Consider the following 11640-nt stretch of genomic DNA (forward strand, 5'->3'; position numbering starts at 1 on the left):
CAGGGCACGGTGGCTTCTCACGTTGACTTTCCCTGCAGACACCGCTGCTCCTCTGGGGTCAAAATCTGGTTTGTGGCTTCCACATCAAGAGGGCTGGATGTGCAGGCAGCAGGCAAGCAGCACGCTGTGTTGCAAAGCCTTTGGAGTGAGCTGCAGTGGATTGAAGGCTTGCAGGGGAGTTGCTGGTAGGAACTGTGCTCTCTCTGTCTCCAGTTCCCAGAGTAAAACCACCTGGAGCAGCCTCTCCAGGGCAGTAGCCCCCAAATACATTTGATCACTGCCTGCAAGGCCCCTAATTGGTAATTAGGGGCTGATTGTGTCAACAGGTGCTCTGCAAACCCTTTCTGCTGCTGCATTAACCACTGAGCCATGCCCCGTGCTCTGAACTGACTGGTCCATTACAAAGGCAGCTCTGCTTCTTCCATCACAAAGTGCTAAAACCCCGCTGAGATCTCATTGCCTGCAGCAGCAGGTGAGCACCCTGAGGTGCAGCCCTTGCTCCCGAAATGCGGTGCCTGGAGAGCAGCCACGCACAGGGCCTGCTCTCTCCATCCATGTCCCCGCAGCGCCGTGGCACCGCTCACCCGCTGCCGTTTTCACCGCTGCTCTTTGTGCCCCGTGCCTGCAACCACTGGGGCAAAGCAAAACTCATCCCACTGCGGGCTTGGTGACCTGCCTAAGCATCAGCCCTAAAGCGAGGATTGTGTCCAACATCCCCGTTTTGCACCACACCTGGGGCAGCACAGCCAGCGGCTCTGCGCCATCGCACGGGGACACAGCTCTGTGGTGCTGGCCGGGCTCCATCCTGCCTGCCCTGGTGCTCTTCTGGGAGCGCCTGGGGCCTCTCCCTGAGGTAGCCAGGAGGAGAACAGCTCCTGCTCCCTGAAGCAGGCGGAAGCAGCACAGCTCCTGCTCCCGGGAGCAGCACGGAGCCGTGTCGGTGGCCTGCACCCACCCCGAACACAGCTTTGAGGGACGGGAACCCGGGTGCCGCTCGCTGAGCCGGACCCCGCGGTTCCGCAGGCGCCGGGCGCTCCTTTCGCTGCGCCTGGGAGAGCAGCGGGGGCACCGCGGGGAGCCCGAAATAACCCCGGGGACGGAATTAGGCGGCCGGCCACGGGGGCCCCGGTCGCGTGACTGCTGTGGCAGCTCGGCGCGGGCCCGGGGGAGCCGAGTTCGGAGGAGGAGGAGCCGCGGGGGGCTGCTGACCGCGGCGGGGCTATTTTTGGGTGCGCTGGCCCCGCCGGTGGCCAGGTGCTCCCCGACCAAGGTGAAATGGCCGCGGGCAGCAGCTGCTGACATTTCCCCCGGCGAAAAACGAGCCCGGGCGGCGGCGGGGCTGACGTCGGCCGGGGAGGCGCCCGCTGCCCGCAGCCCCCGGTGCCCCCGGGCCCGCCCCCGGTGCCCCCGGGCCCTCCCCCGGCCCCCCTCGGGGGGCGGCGAGGAGCTCCCGGGCCCCGCGGGGCGGGACGGGGGGGGGTCCCGGCCGGGACTACAGCTCCCAGCGCCCCCCGCGCGGGGCGGGACTACAGCTCCCGTCGTGCCCCGCGCGGGAGGCGTCGCCGCCGCCCCGCCCCGCCGGGCCGTGACGCGCGCGGGCTCTATGGCGACGCGGTGACGTCACGGGCGGGGGTGAGAGGTCACGGAGGCGGCGGCGCCGGTGCGAGGGCAGCGGAGCCGCGTCCCGGCCCCGGTCATGGCGGCCCGGCGGCTCCGCGGCGCCCTCCAGCTCGGGGCGCGGCACCGGCTGCGGGCCGCGGCGGCCCCGCCCGGCAGGTGAGCGCCGGGCACCGGAGCCGCGGGAGCCCCGGCAGTGACCTCGGGGGCGGGGGCGGCGGGGAACGATCGCGGCGCGGAGGGCAACCGGGGCGGGCAGCGGGAGCCGCGGGGCTGGAGGGCACCCGGGGGGCCGGGGGCGCCGGAGGGGAGCCGGGGCGGGAGCGGGAGCGGGACCGGGACCGGGCCCCACCGGCACGGGGCGGTCGGCACCGGAGGAGGCCCCCGCGCGGCGGCAGCCCCGCTCCGGGCACCCTGCGGGGCGGTGGAGGTCACCGGGGGCCGGGGGCGCCGCTGGCCCGGCCCCACCGGGAGCCGCCCCCGGTGCTCCCGGGGCCGGGGCGGGGCCGGGAGCCCCCCGCCGGGCCCGACCTTGGGGCAGCGCCGCCCGCGGGGCCGCGTCCCGGCGGCGGGTGCCAGGCCCGGGCTGGTGCCAGCGTCTGGGGCCGCCCCGGTGGCCGCTCCCGGTGGCTTGACCTCAGGCCACCCCGCACCGGCCCCGCTGACCTCCGCGCCCAGCCCGCCGGCACCGGGAGGAAACGGCGGCTCCCGCGAGCCCGGCTGGGTGCTGCACCGCCGCCGGCCGTGTCCGTGCCCCGCCGCCGGTGTGGGTGCCGCGCAGGTGAGCCCCGGGCCGGCGCAGCACCGGGCGGTGCGAGCGAGCGGCGGGCACGGCCCCCGAGCTGCCGGCTATTCTGGGAGCTCGGGGGCTGCCAGGCGCCGCGGGTGACTCTCCTTGGCGCAGGAATGTCCCGCGGCTCCCGGGGGGGAAGCGGCGGGACCTTTCCTCCCTCGGCTGCCGGTCCTGGGGGAGAGCTGGCGTGCCCCGCTGGCGGGCACGGCTAAAAATACCTGCGCTGCCCCGCGGGCGCTGGAGCGCCTCCAGGTGCGGCCGGCGCTGACCCCGCGGCTCCGCCGTGCCCGGGGAGGGGTCGCGGTGCCCGCCTGCCGCCGCGGTGCCCGCCCGGTGTGCGGAGGGGCTCAGGCCGGCTGCTGGAAGCCCAGGGAGCGGACGGCAGCGCCGCGGGAGGACCCTGCTGCTGTACCGGCGGCGAGACGCCGCGCCCGGGATCCCGCTGCTGGCAGGGCTCGGCCTGTCCCCGCGAAGCCGGGAGCGTCGCCTCCCTTCGCGCCGGGCGGCGCGGGCACCAGCTGCAGCGCCCCGAGGGATGCAGCGGGGCCGGGGAGGGGGGGGACACGGAGAAGCTCCGGGCTGAGCCGGGCTCTGCGCCGCCTCCGGTCCCGTGGCGAAGGGCTCGGGAGGGGCAGCGGGGGGTAACGGGCAGTTGTCCCCGCTCCGCTGGTCCGGATTAGGTGTCCCCGAGGTCAGGTTTCCCCTGCCTTCCTTCTCTTACGCAAGAGTGGCTCTGGCAGCAGCCCCGGACTCCGCGCTCGGACTTCCCCGGCCTCACCCCGCTGCCCTGGGGTGGCAGGGATGGGGTCGGCCCTGGGTCCCCGCCTCACCCCGACTCCCCTCGCGCACCTTTGGGGCTGCTCCCACCCGGGGGGGGCACGGGCGGCTCAGGACAGTGCCCGGCGTCCCGGGAGGGGCTGCCCCGTGCCGCTTCCCCGCCTAACACCCGTCTCCTGCCCAGGCACGCGACCCTGTGCGGCCTCCGGCTCAGCCGGCCGGCGAGCGGCACCGAGGGGGAGCCGCGGCGCCAGCCCAGCCGCTCCTTCCTCAACCTCGCCGGGTCCTTCACCAACAAGCGGAAGGAGTACTCGGAGCGGCGCATCATCGGGTAGGTGGCTGCGGCGGCCCCGCGGGGCGTGCGGCCCGGCCCCCCCCCCCCCCCCCGCCCGGCTGCAGCGCCCGCTCTGCCCGCAGGTACTCCATGCAGGAGATGTACGACGTGGTCTCCAACGTGGAGGACTACAAGAACTTCGTGCCCTGGTGCAAGAAGTCGGTGGTGGTCTCCAAGCGGTCCGGCCACGTCAAGGCCCAGCTGGAGGTGGGCTTCCCGCCCGTGCTGGAGCGCTACACCTCCATCGTCACCCTCGTCCGTCCCCACCTCGTCAAGGTGAGCGTGGCCGCGGCGCCCCCCCCTCCGGCCCGGCCCCTGCCCCAGCCCCCCTGACCGGCTGCTCCCCCCCTCCCAGGCTGTCTGCACGGACGGGCGCCTCTTCAACCACCTGGAGACCAACTGGCGCTTCAGCCCCGGCATCCCCGGCTACCCCCGCACCAGCACCGTGGATTTCTCGGTAAGACCCCGCTCCGGAGGGGCCCGGGGGGGTGGTGCCCGCTGCCGGGACCCGTCCCCGTGCCCCCCGCCGGGCACTCACGCTGCCTGCTTTGCTCCCCAGATCTCCTTCGAGTTTCGCTCCCTGCTGCACTCCCAGCTGGCCACTGTCTTCTTCGACGAGGTGGTCAAGCAGATGGTGGCAGCCTTCGAGCGCCGGGCGGCCAAGAACTTCGGTCCCGAGACCCGCATCCCCCGCGAGCTCATGTTCCACGAGGTCCACCAGACGTGAGGGCAGCCCGGCTGCTGCGGACTGCGCCAGGGCCCTGGGGCCGCTCGCCCTGCCCACCCTCTTAAATATTTATTTGAGTGCATCTTTGCTGCCGTTGCCTCGACTTCCCTCCCAGCCTCGGGGGCGAGAGGCGATGCTCCTGCAAGCGCGGGGGCCGCTGTGAGCCCCCCCCGGTCCCATCTCAACACCAGGGGAGCTGCGGCCCAGGGCCAGCCTCCCCCTGGTTGTGTAGCTGATTTTGGTTTTAAGTTTTGTTTCGTTTTAGTTCTTGGGAGCTTTTTTTTTTTTTTTTTAAAAAAAAGAGAAAACACTTTTGTTCCTCCTAACTCCTCTGCAAGGCCAGAGGGTCCCAACCCCTCTGCAGGGGTGGAGGAGCTCCTGGGGCAGCTCTGCCCGCGCCCTGCGGAGGAGGAAGGTTGGTGCTGGCGGCGGGGGGGGGCCCAGCCGGGTCCCGCTGGGGAACACCAGGGGCCAGGGCTTGCCGGGGGGGGGGGGGGGGGGAGGAGGGGGGGGGCCGCCTACCAGGGACCCCCCTGCCCATCCCCTGGCTCTTCAGGAACAAAAGGGAAGGAGAACGGTGCAGAGAGAGGAGGCAGCGGCTGGAGCAGAGCTGCTGCCGGCCCCTCGCCTGCAGCCACCGCAGGGGGGGGGGGGGCCCCCAGCACGGCCCCCCCCCGGGTCCGCAGGGAGCGGAGCCGAGCCCCCAGCAGCGCCCGCGCCACCGCCAGACCCGACATCGCACATTTGCACAAGTCGCACGCACAGCGGGGGGGGGGACGGGACAGGGGGGGGCTTGCTCAGAACTTGCCCCCCCTCCCCTCCCCCTCCTCCCCCAGCCCCTCGCAGCCCCAGCACCTGCCCCAGGGACCAGGATGGCCCCGGCCCGAGGCACCCCCTGCCCCCCCCCCCCCCCGAGCTTCCCTAACTTTCAGCGTGGAGGATCCAGCGCCAGCAGGCCCCGACACCCACTGGGGGGGGGGGGGGGGGGGGGCGCCCACCAGGGGCCCCCTGAGCCACCCCCACAACCCCAGGCTCTTCCCCCCCCCAGTTCCACCCCCCCCCCCCCCAAGGGGATCGTGGCCTTGCTGCCCGAGGAAGGACTTCTACATGCCAATAAAGAGCATTTTCCAAGGGTGAGCCCGGCCTCCTGGTCTTCATTTAGGGGCTGGGAGGGGAGCACTGGGGGAGGGGGTCATGCACCGAGACCCCCCCGCCCCCCCCAGACCCTGAACCAGGCTCCTGCCTGGCACCACAAGCCCCCTGCTGCTGGCTTGCAGCGCTTCTGGGGGGGCCAAGCGCCACCGCGCCGGCCCCAGCAGAGACAAATGGGGGCCAGGGACCCACAAAGTGGGGGGGGGGGGGAGCAGCTCTGACCCCCCCCCAGCCCTACAGGAACAGCCCCGGGGTCAGGGTGCTGCACCCAGCAGGACGGCTGGCGGGCAGCAGCTAGGGCTTTGTTAATAAAAACATTTATTTTGCATTTTTTTGTTGTTTGTACAGAACCGCCCAAAGCCTGCGGTGGGCCGGGGCTGGGCCGGCACAGGGAAGGGGGGGGGCCCAGCTCCGGCTCCGGGGGCATCGGACGCAGGGATTCACACAAACACGGGGGGGGGGCACGGGCCGGGGAGGAGTGTATCGAGGCCTTGCCAGGGAGAAAGGGGGGGGCTGAGACATTCGTTCTTCACCAGTTGCCCCGAGGGCTTGAGCCCCAGTGGGGGTTGTGGACAGGAGTCTGGACTGAACCCCTCTCGGGGGGCACGGGGTGGGGTTGGGGGGGGGTTAAATGGCTGCGGTGGGGCAGCCCCACGGCGCCAGCCCCCCCCAGCAGCGGGGAGCCCGGGGGCTCCGTGTGCGTGGCGCTGGCCCAGGGCAGAGCCAACAAGGGGCGGCAGCCAGGAGGCTGGGGGGGGTCCGGGCCCAGAGGGGGGGGGGGGCCCTGTGCGAGGGCAGGGAGGGGGCACAGGGCGGGTGGGACCCCCGGGGCTGCCTCTGCCGCCCCGCAGCCGGAGCGGGGTTCAGTGCCGAGTCCGTCCCGGGCCCGGAGGCGTCCCGGGGGAGCAGCGAGCGCGGCCCTGTCCCCGTCCCTTCTTTACCCAGACTTGTAGCCCACGAGCTGCATCAGGCCCTTGGTGCTCATGGACTTGGGCCGCTCCAGGGGGAAGCCCAGCGCCCGGCTCCAGATGAGCTGCGAGAGGACGCCCAGGGCGCGGGAGACCCCGAAGAGCACCGTGTAGTACTTCATCTCCTTCATGCCGTAGTACTGCAGGGGGAGAGCGGCGTTAGGGTCGGGCCGTGGGGGGGCGAGAGGGGAGCTTTCGGGGCAGGCCCAGCCCGAGGCTCACCTGCAGCAGGACCCCGCTGTGAGCGTCCACGTTGGGCCAGGGGTTCTTGGCCTTGCCCTGCTCCAGCAGCACGTTGGGGACGATCTTATAGAGCTGGGCCACCAGCTTGAACATGGGGTCCTTGGGCAGGTGCTTGAGGGCGAACTCCCGCTGGCAGGTGTAGCGGGGATCCGTCTTCCGCAGCACGGCGTGCCCGTAGCCTGGCACCACCTGCAAGGAGCGGGTCAGAGCCTGGCGCGGCCCCGGCCCCTCGCCCAGGCCGGGCCGCACTCACCCTGCCCGAGTTGAGCGTGTTCCAGATGAAGTCCCGCAGCTTCTCGTCCGACACCTCCTGGCCCAGCTCCTTCTGCAGGTCGGTGAGCCACAGCAGCACCTCCTGGGGGCACGGACAGCGGTCGGGGGGGGAGAATGGCGGCACACAGACAGGCAGACAGACACGCAAGACGCACGCAGGGCTGCCCACCTGGTTGGCGAGGCCGTGCAGGGGCCCGGCCAGCCCGTTCATGGCGGCGGCGAAGGCGAGGTACGGGTCCGAGAGCGCGCTGCCGACCAGGTGGCTGGTGTGGGCGCTCACGTTTCCCCCTTCGTGGTCACTGCACCAGAGGCGAGGGGCTGCATTAGGTCTCCCACACCCCCACCGAGGGTCCCCACAGACAGAGGAACGCCTCCACAGCATTCTGGGGGGAGCAACAACCCCTCCCACCATGCTCCCAGCCCAGCGCAGCCCTGCCCCAGGGCTCTGAACCATGCACCCGGTGCCGCCCAGAGTGGCCCGGGCACATCCCAGGACCTTGCCCCGTCCCTGGCCCCAGGGCAGGGCCAAGTCCCCGCCTGCTCCTTCCCCTGCCGCTCCCCGGCCCCGTACCTGTGGATGGTGAGGTAGAGCCGCATCAGCTCGATGAACTGGGGGTCGGTGTAGCCCAGCATGTTGGTGAAGTTGTGGGACCAGTCAAGGTTGGGGTCGATGGCCCCGATGCTGCTGCCCTCACGGTACAGGTTGCGGTAAATCTTGGCGGCGACGCAAGGCAGCTTGGCGATGAGGTCCATGGCGTCCTCGTAGACAAACTGGGACAGACGGCGGTGAGATGGAGCTGGGGAACCGCGAGCCGCCACCCCCCGGTACCGCACCGAGGCCCCCGGCCCCCCCGTACCTCCCAGTACTTGACCCGGTTGATGCCCTCAGCGTAGGCGCGGGCGAACTTGCTCTCGCTGTTGAGGGCAGTGATGGCGGCGCTGAGCTGGGACATGGGGTGCAGGTTGGTGGGGAAGTTGTCCAGCATCGTCACCACGTGGGAGGGCAGCGCGGCGCGCTTGGCCCACTCGCGGGACACCCAGCTCACCTGCGGGGAAAGGGCGCTGAGCCAGCGGGCTGGGGGGCTGCCGGCCCCCCCCCCCGGGGCCCCAGCACGTTACCTGCTCCTGGGTGGGCACCTCTCCCGTCACCAGCAGCCAGAAGAGCCCCTCGGGCAACGGCTCCTCGCCCCCCGCTGCTTTGGGCAGCAGCTTCTGGCACTCGGGGATGCTGTACCCGCGGAAGCGGATGCCCTGAAAGAGCCCAGAGCAAGCGTCGGCTGCTGCAGCGACACCCGTGTGAGGCAGACACCCGAGCAGGGCAGAACCCTACCTCATCGGGATCCAGCACGGAGGTCTCGTATATCAGCCCCTTCATGCCCCTCATCCCGCCGTACACCTGGGGGAGGGCGGAGGGAGGAGGTTACCCGCGGTGGTGCAGCCCGGCGGCCCCAGCGCGGCAGGCCGCGGCCGCCCCCGCTCACCATGTCCACCGTGATCTGCCCGATGGCCGTGCTACCGTGCTGCTGCCTGAAGTTCTTGATTTTCGCTTGCTCCTTGGGGATCATGTTTGCAAGGACGTCTTTCAGGTTCTGGGAAAGGGGAGGGAACCGTGAGCCCCGGCGCCCGTAGGGGGGCCGACCACACGCCCCCCCCCCCATCCGGCGCCAGGAAGGGGTGACGGCCGCGGGAGCTGCTCTTACCGTGGCAGCGCTGGCGTGACGGGCGGCGAAGAGGACGCACGGTGCATTCTGCGGGAGAGCAGACACAGGGGCTGAGTTACCCTGGGTCCTGAGCGCCCGGGGTCCGCCCCATTCCGGGCAGGGGTTCAGCCAGGTAAGCAGCCCCGGTCCCGGAGCGCGCCCCGGCCCCGGCTCTCGGTAGCAGAGCGCAGCTCCTGCGGCAGGAGGAGCCCCGTGACTCCGGGAGATGGAGATCTCCCGTCTCACAAGGACGCTGCGCCCTGCAGCCGCCGGCTTCCCCGCCCACCCGCGCCGAGATCAGACCCAGCAGGTTCAGCCAGGCACCGGGGGGAGGCCGGCGTGGGGCCTCCCCTCCTCGCCTCGCTCATGCACATCACGTACGCATACGGCCCCGCTGCAGAGCGGGCTCCGCGCCCCGCCGCCGCCGTCCGCCTCTCGCTTCCTTCTCCCGGCACAGCGGAAGCGGCGGCACGTGGGAGCCGGTGCTGCCGGCAGAGCCGAGCCAGGCCGACATTACCGCAGGTTTCCTGTGCGGGGGCTCGGCGTGGTGTGTCCCCCCCTCTTTCTCCCCCCCCCGCCAGCTCGGCCGGCATCCAGGGAAAACCAAGCTTTGTTCCTTGCCCGCGCGCTCCCAACCGTGGGGACTCCGGCCCGGCAGGAACGCCCTGACGCAGCCCGGCAGCGCCTCGTCCCCAGGCCGCCCTCGCCGCACCCTGCCTGCGGCGGGGACACCGGGGACACCGCGCCCGACCCACGGCCGCCCCCGGGCCCTGGAGCTGCCTGCCCGCAGCAGCCCTCCAAGCAGGGGTGCCCCTGCCCTGGGGAGGCCCCAGTGACCCCTCCGGGTCTCCCGACAGGACGGGGGGCGTTCAGACCCACCGTGGCGCCCAGGGCAGCCCCCAGGCTCCGCGGCCGGGACCCCCGTGCAGAGGGGGCCGGGTGCGGGGGCTCAGGGCGGGCTCTGCGCCCTGCATAACCCCAGGGCCCAGCCCCAGCGGCACGGGGCCGGGCAGGTTTGCAGCTCTGGGCCTGGGCCAGGCCCCCCCCGGCACGGGGCCAGGCCCCCCCCCGGTGCGGGGCCGCTGCAGCAGAGGCAGATCATGACTCGCTTTTTCCACTGGCTCCCGGGGGGACCCGGAGGGGCTCGGTGCCGCACCGAACCCCACATCCCGCGGCCCCAAGCCCCTCAGAAGCCCCCCCAGCCGGGGGGGGGGGCCCAGCCCCCCCAGCACGGCTCGAGCCGCCCTGCACGGCTGCGCGAGGCAGCTGCAGGAACAGGCGGCACCCGAGAAGGGAAAATGCCGACGGGAACAATAGAGGCAGAACGAAGCCCAAGGTCAGGGCGGCTGCTGCGGGGCTCTCGCTCAGCCCCCTTGCAGGGAACGCGCCCGGCCCCCAGCCCCCCCCCGGCCCGGGGGACCCACGGGACAGCCCCGGGCACCCCCACGGGACACGCAGCCCCCCTGCAGGCTTTTAGGGCTGAATCTGCAGGACCGCGCCCCACAGCAGCAGGGGGTTGGGCCCCCCAAAACTCTGCTTGTGCCCCCCCCCCACCCCCCCCCAGACGCCCTCTCCGTGCCCCCCGTCAGGGTGCCAGCACCGGCCCCGTTACCAGGCGGGTGTCGCAGCACGAGGGCCACGGTGCCCATCACCTCTGTGCCTCGGGGGGGTCCCCGCTGCGCCCTTCGCACCCCCCCGCCACCGGGCTGGGGGCACCCGTGCGGCCGTGGCCCCGTCCCCGCCCGGGGCCGAGCTGTCACGGAGGCGCCGCAAGCTCAAGGTCACACGTGCTGGCGGCCGAGCCGAGCTGACGGCGACGGGCCCGCGGCTCCCGGCATCGCACCCCCCGTTTGGGGAGGGGGAGGCCGGGGGGACCCCAACACCCCCCCGGGGTGAGGGCACCCAGGGGCTCCTCCAGCGGCACCGGGGCGCCGCGGGGCGTCCGGGGGGGGGCAGCGTTGGGCCCCCACCGTGGTTTGGGGGAGCCGGAGCACCCCGGGGGGTGGTAGCTGAGGAGGAGGAGGAGGAGGAGGAGGAGGAGGAGGAAGGCCGCGATGCCTCCGCTCAGGCCGTGAGGAGGAGGCCGGAGGCCGGCCAGGCTGGGATTAGCGTGCAAAGCCAACGGCTTCAGCCCGGTCACCGGCGGCGGCTCGGCCCGGGGAGGCCTCCCCCGTTGGGCAACGCTAATCGGGGAGCGCTAATCGGGGAGCGCTAATTGGGGTGCGCTAATTGGGGAGCGCCGAGGAAAGGCCGGGGCGCTGAGCCCCCCCCCCGGGCGGGGCCGGGGCCAAGTCGGGCACCACAACACGGCGGCGGCGGGCCCGAAATAACGCCCGGTCGATAACGGCGCCCGTTACGAAACAGCGGGGCCGCGGCCAAGGCCAAGGCCTGGGGGGGGGGGCACCGGGCAGAGCCCCCCACCCCCCCGCCGCTACCGGCGGAGCCCCCCCCGGGGAGCACGGAGCCGCCACCGCCCCCCCCTCCCCGGGGTCGCCCGGTTCCCGCTCCCCCCCCCCGGTGCCGGTGCCGCGCCACGTGCCGCCGCCCCCGCGGCCCCTTTAAGGCGCCCCCCCACCCCCCGCATCGCCCCTTTAAGAACGGGCCCCCCCGGTCCTCCATCCCCCCCCCCCCCGCTGCGGCGTCGCCCCTTTAAGGCGCGGCGAGGCCGGGGCGGGCGCCCTCACCTTGGGCCCGCGGAGGCGCGCGGCCGCCCGGCTGCCGGCGGCGAGGAGCGTCATGGCGGGGCCGGGGCCGGGAGCGGGGCCGGGGAACGGAGCCGGGATCGGGGACGGGAGCGAGCGGCGGCGGCGGCGGCGGCCGGGGGTCCTCAGAGCCGCGGGCGGGGCGGGGCGCGGCGCGGCGCAGGTTATTAGCATAGCCCCGCCCCCGCCCGCCCCCTCGCGGGGCCGAGCCGCTCGCCATTGGCCGGGCCGCGCGCGGGTAGGCGGGGCTATGCAAATGAGGCGACGGGGGGCCGGGCTATAGGTGGCTGCCGCGTTCGCCTGATCTGGGCGGGGGGGGGAGTGGGTGGCGAGGCGGAGGCCCCGCCCCGTGAC

The 11640-nt window shown here is 72.9% G+C and overlaps 2 protein-coding genes across 2 annotated transcripts; one reads left to right on the forward strand and one right to left on the reverse strand.

Moving 5' to 3' along the window:
* The first annotated feature begins 1619 nt into the window (after positions 1-1619).
* On the forward strand, positions 1620-4537 carry COQ10A (coenzyme Q10A). Its single transcript, XM_066985733.1, has 5 exons — positions 1620-1776; positions 3372-3518; positions 3605-3797; positions 3877-3978; positions 4081-4537. The coding sequence occupies exons 1-5, from the start codon at positions 1697-1699 to the stop codon at positions 4246-4248; spliced, it is 690 nt and encodes a 229-aa protein (XP_066841834.1). The 5' UTR covers positions 1620-1696; the 3' UTR covers positions 4249-4537.
* A 1164-nt stretch (positions 4538-5701) lies between these two features.
* CS (citrate synthase) lies at positions 5702-11432 on the reverse strand. The gene is made up of 11 exons (XM_066985720.1): positions 11269-11432; positions 8585-8632; positions 8366-8473; positions 8215-8280; positions 8004-8135; positions 7742-7930; positions 7456-7655; positions 7054-7183; positions 6865-6966; positions 6591-6800; positions 5702-6508 (listed from the first exon to the last, which is right to left on the reverse strand). Exons 1-11 carry the CDS (start codon positions 11320-11322, stop codon positions 6338-6340), a joined length of 1410 nt encoding a protein of 469 aa, XP_066841821.1. The 5' UTR covers positions 11323-11432; the 3' UTR covers positions 5702-6337.
* Positions 11433-11640: the final 208 nt, after the last annotated feature.

Source organism: Anser cygnoides, chromosome 32 (genome assembly GCF_040182565.1).
Source record: "Anser cygnoides isolate HZ-2024a breed goose chromosome 32, Taihu_goose_T2T_genome, whole genome shotgun sequence".
Lineage (NCBI taxonomy): Eukaryota > Metazoa > Chordata > Aves > Anseriformes > Anatidae > Anser > Anser cygnoides.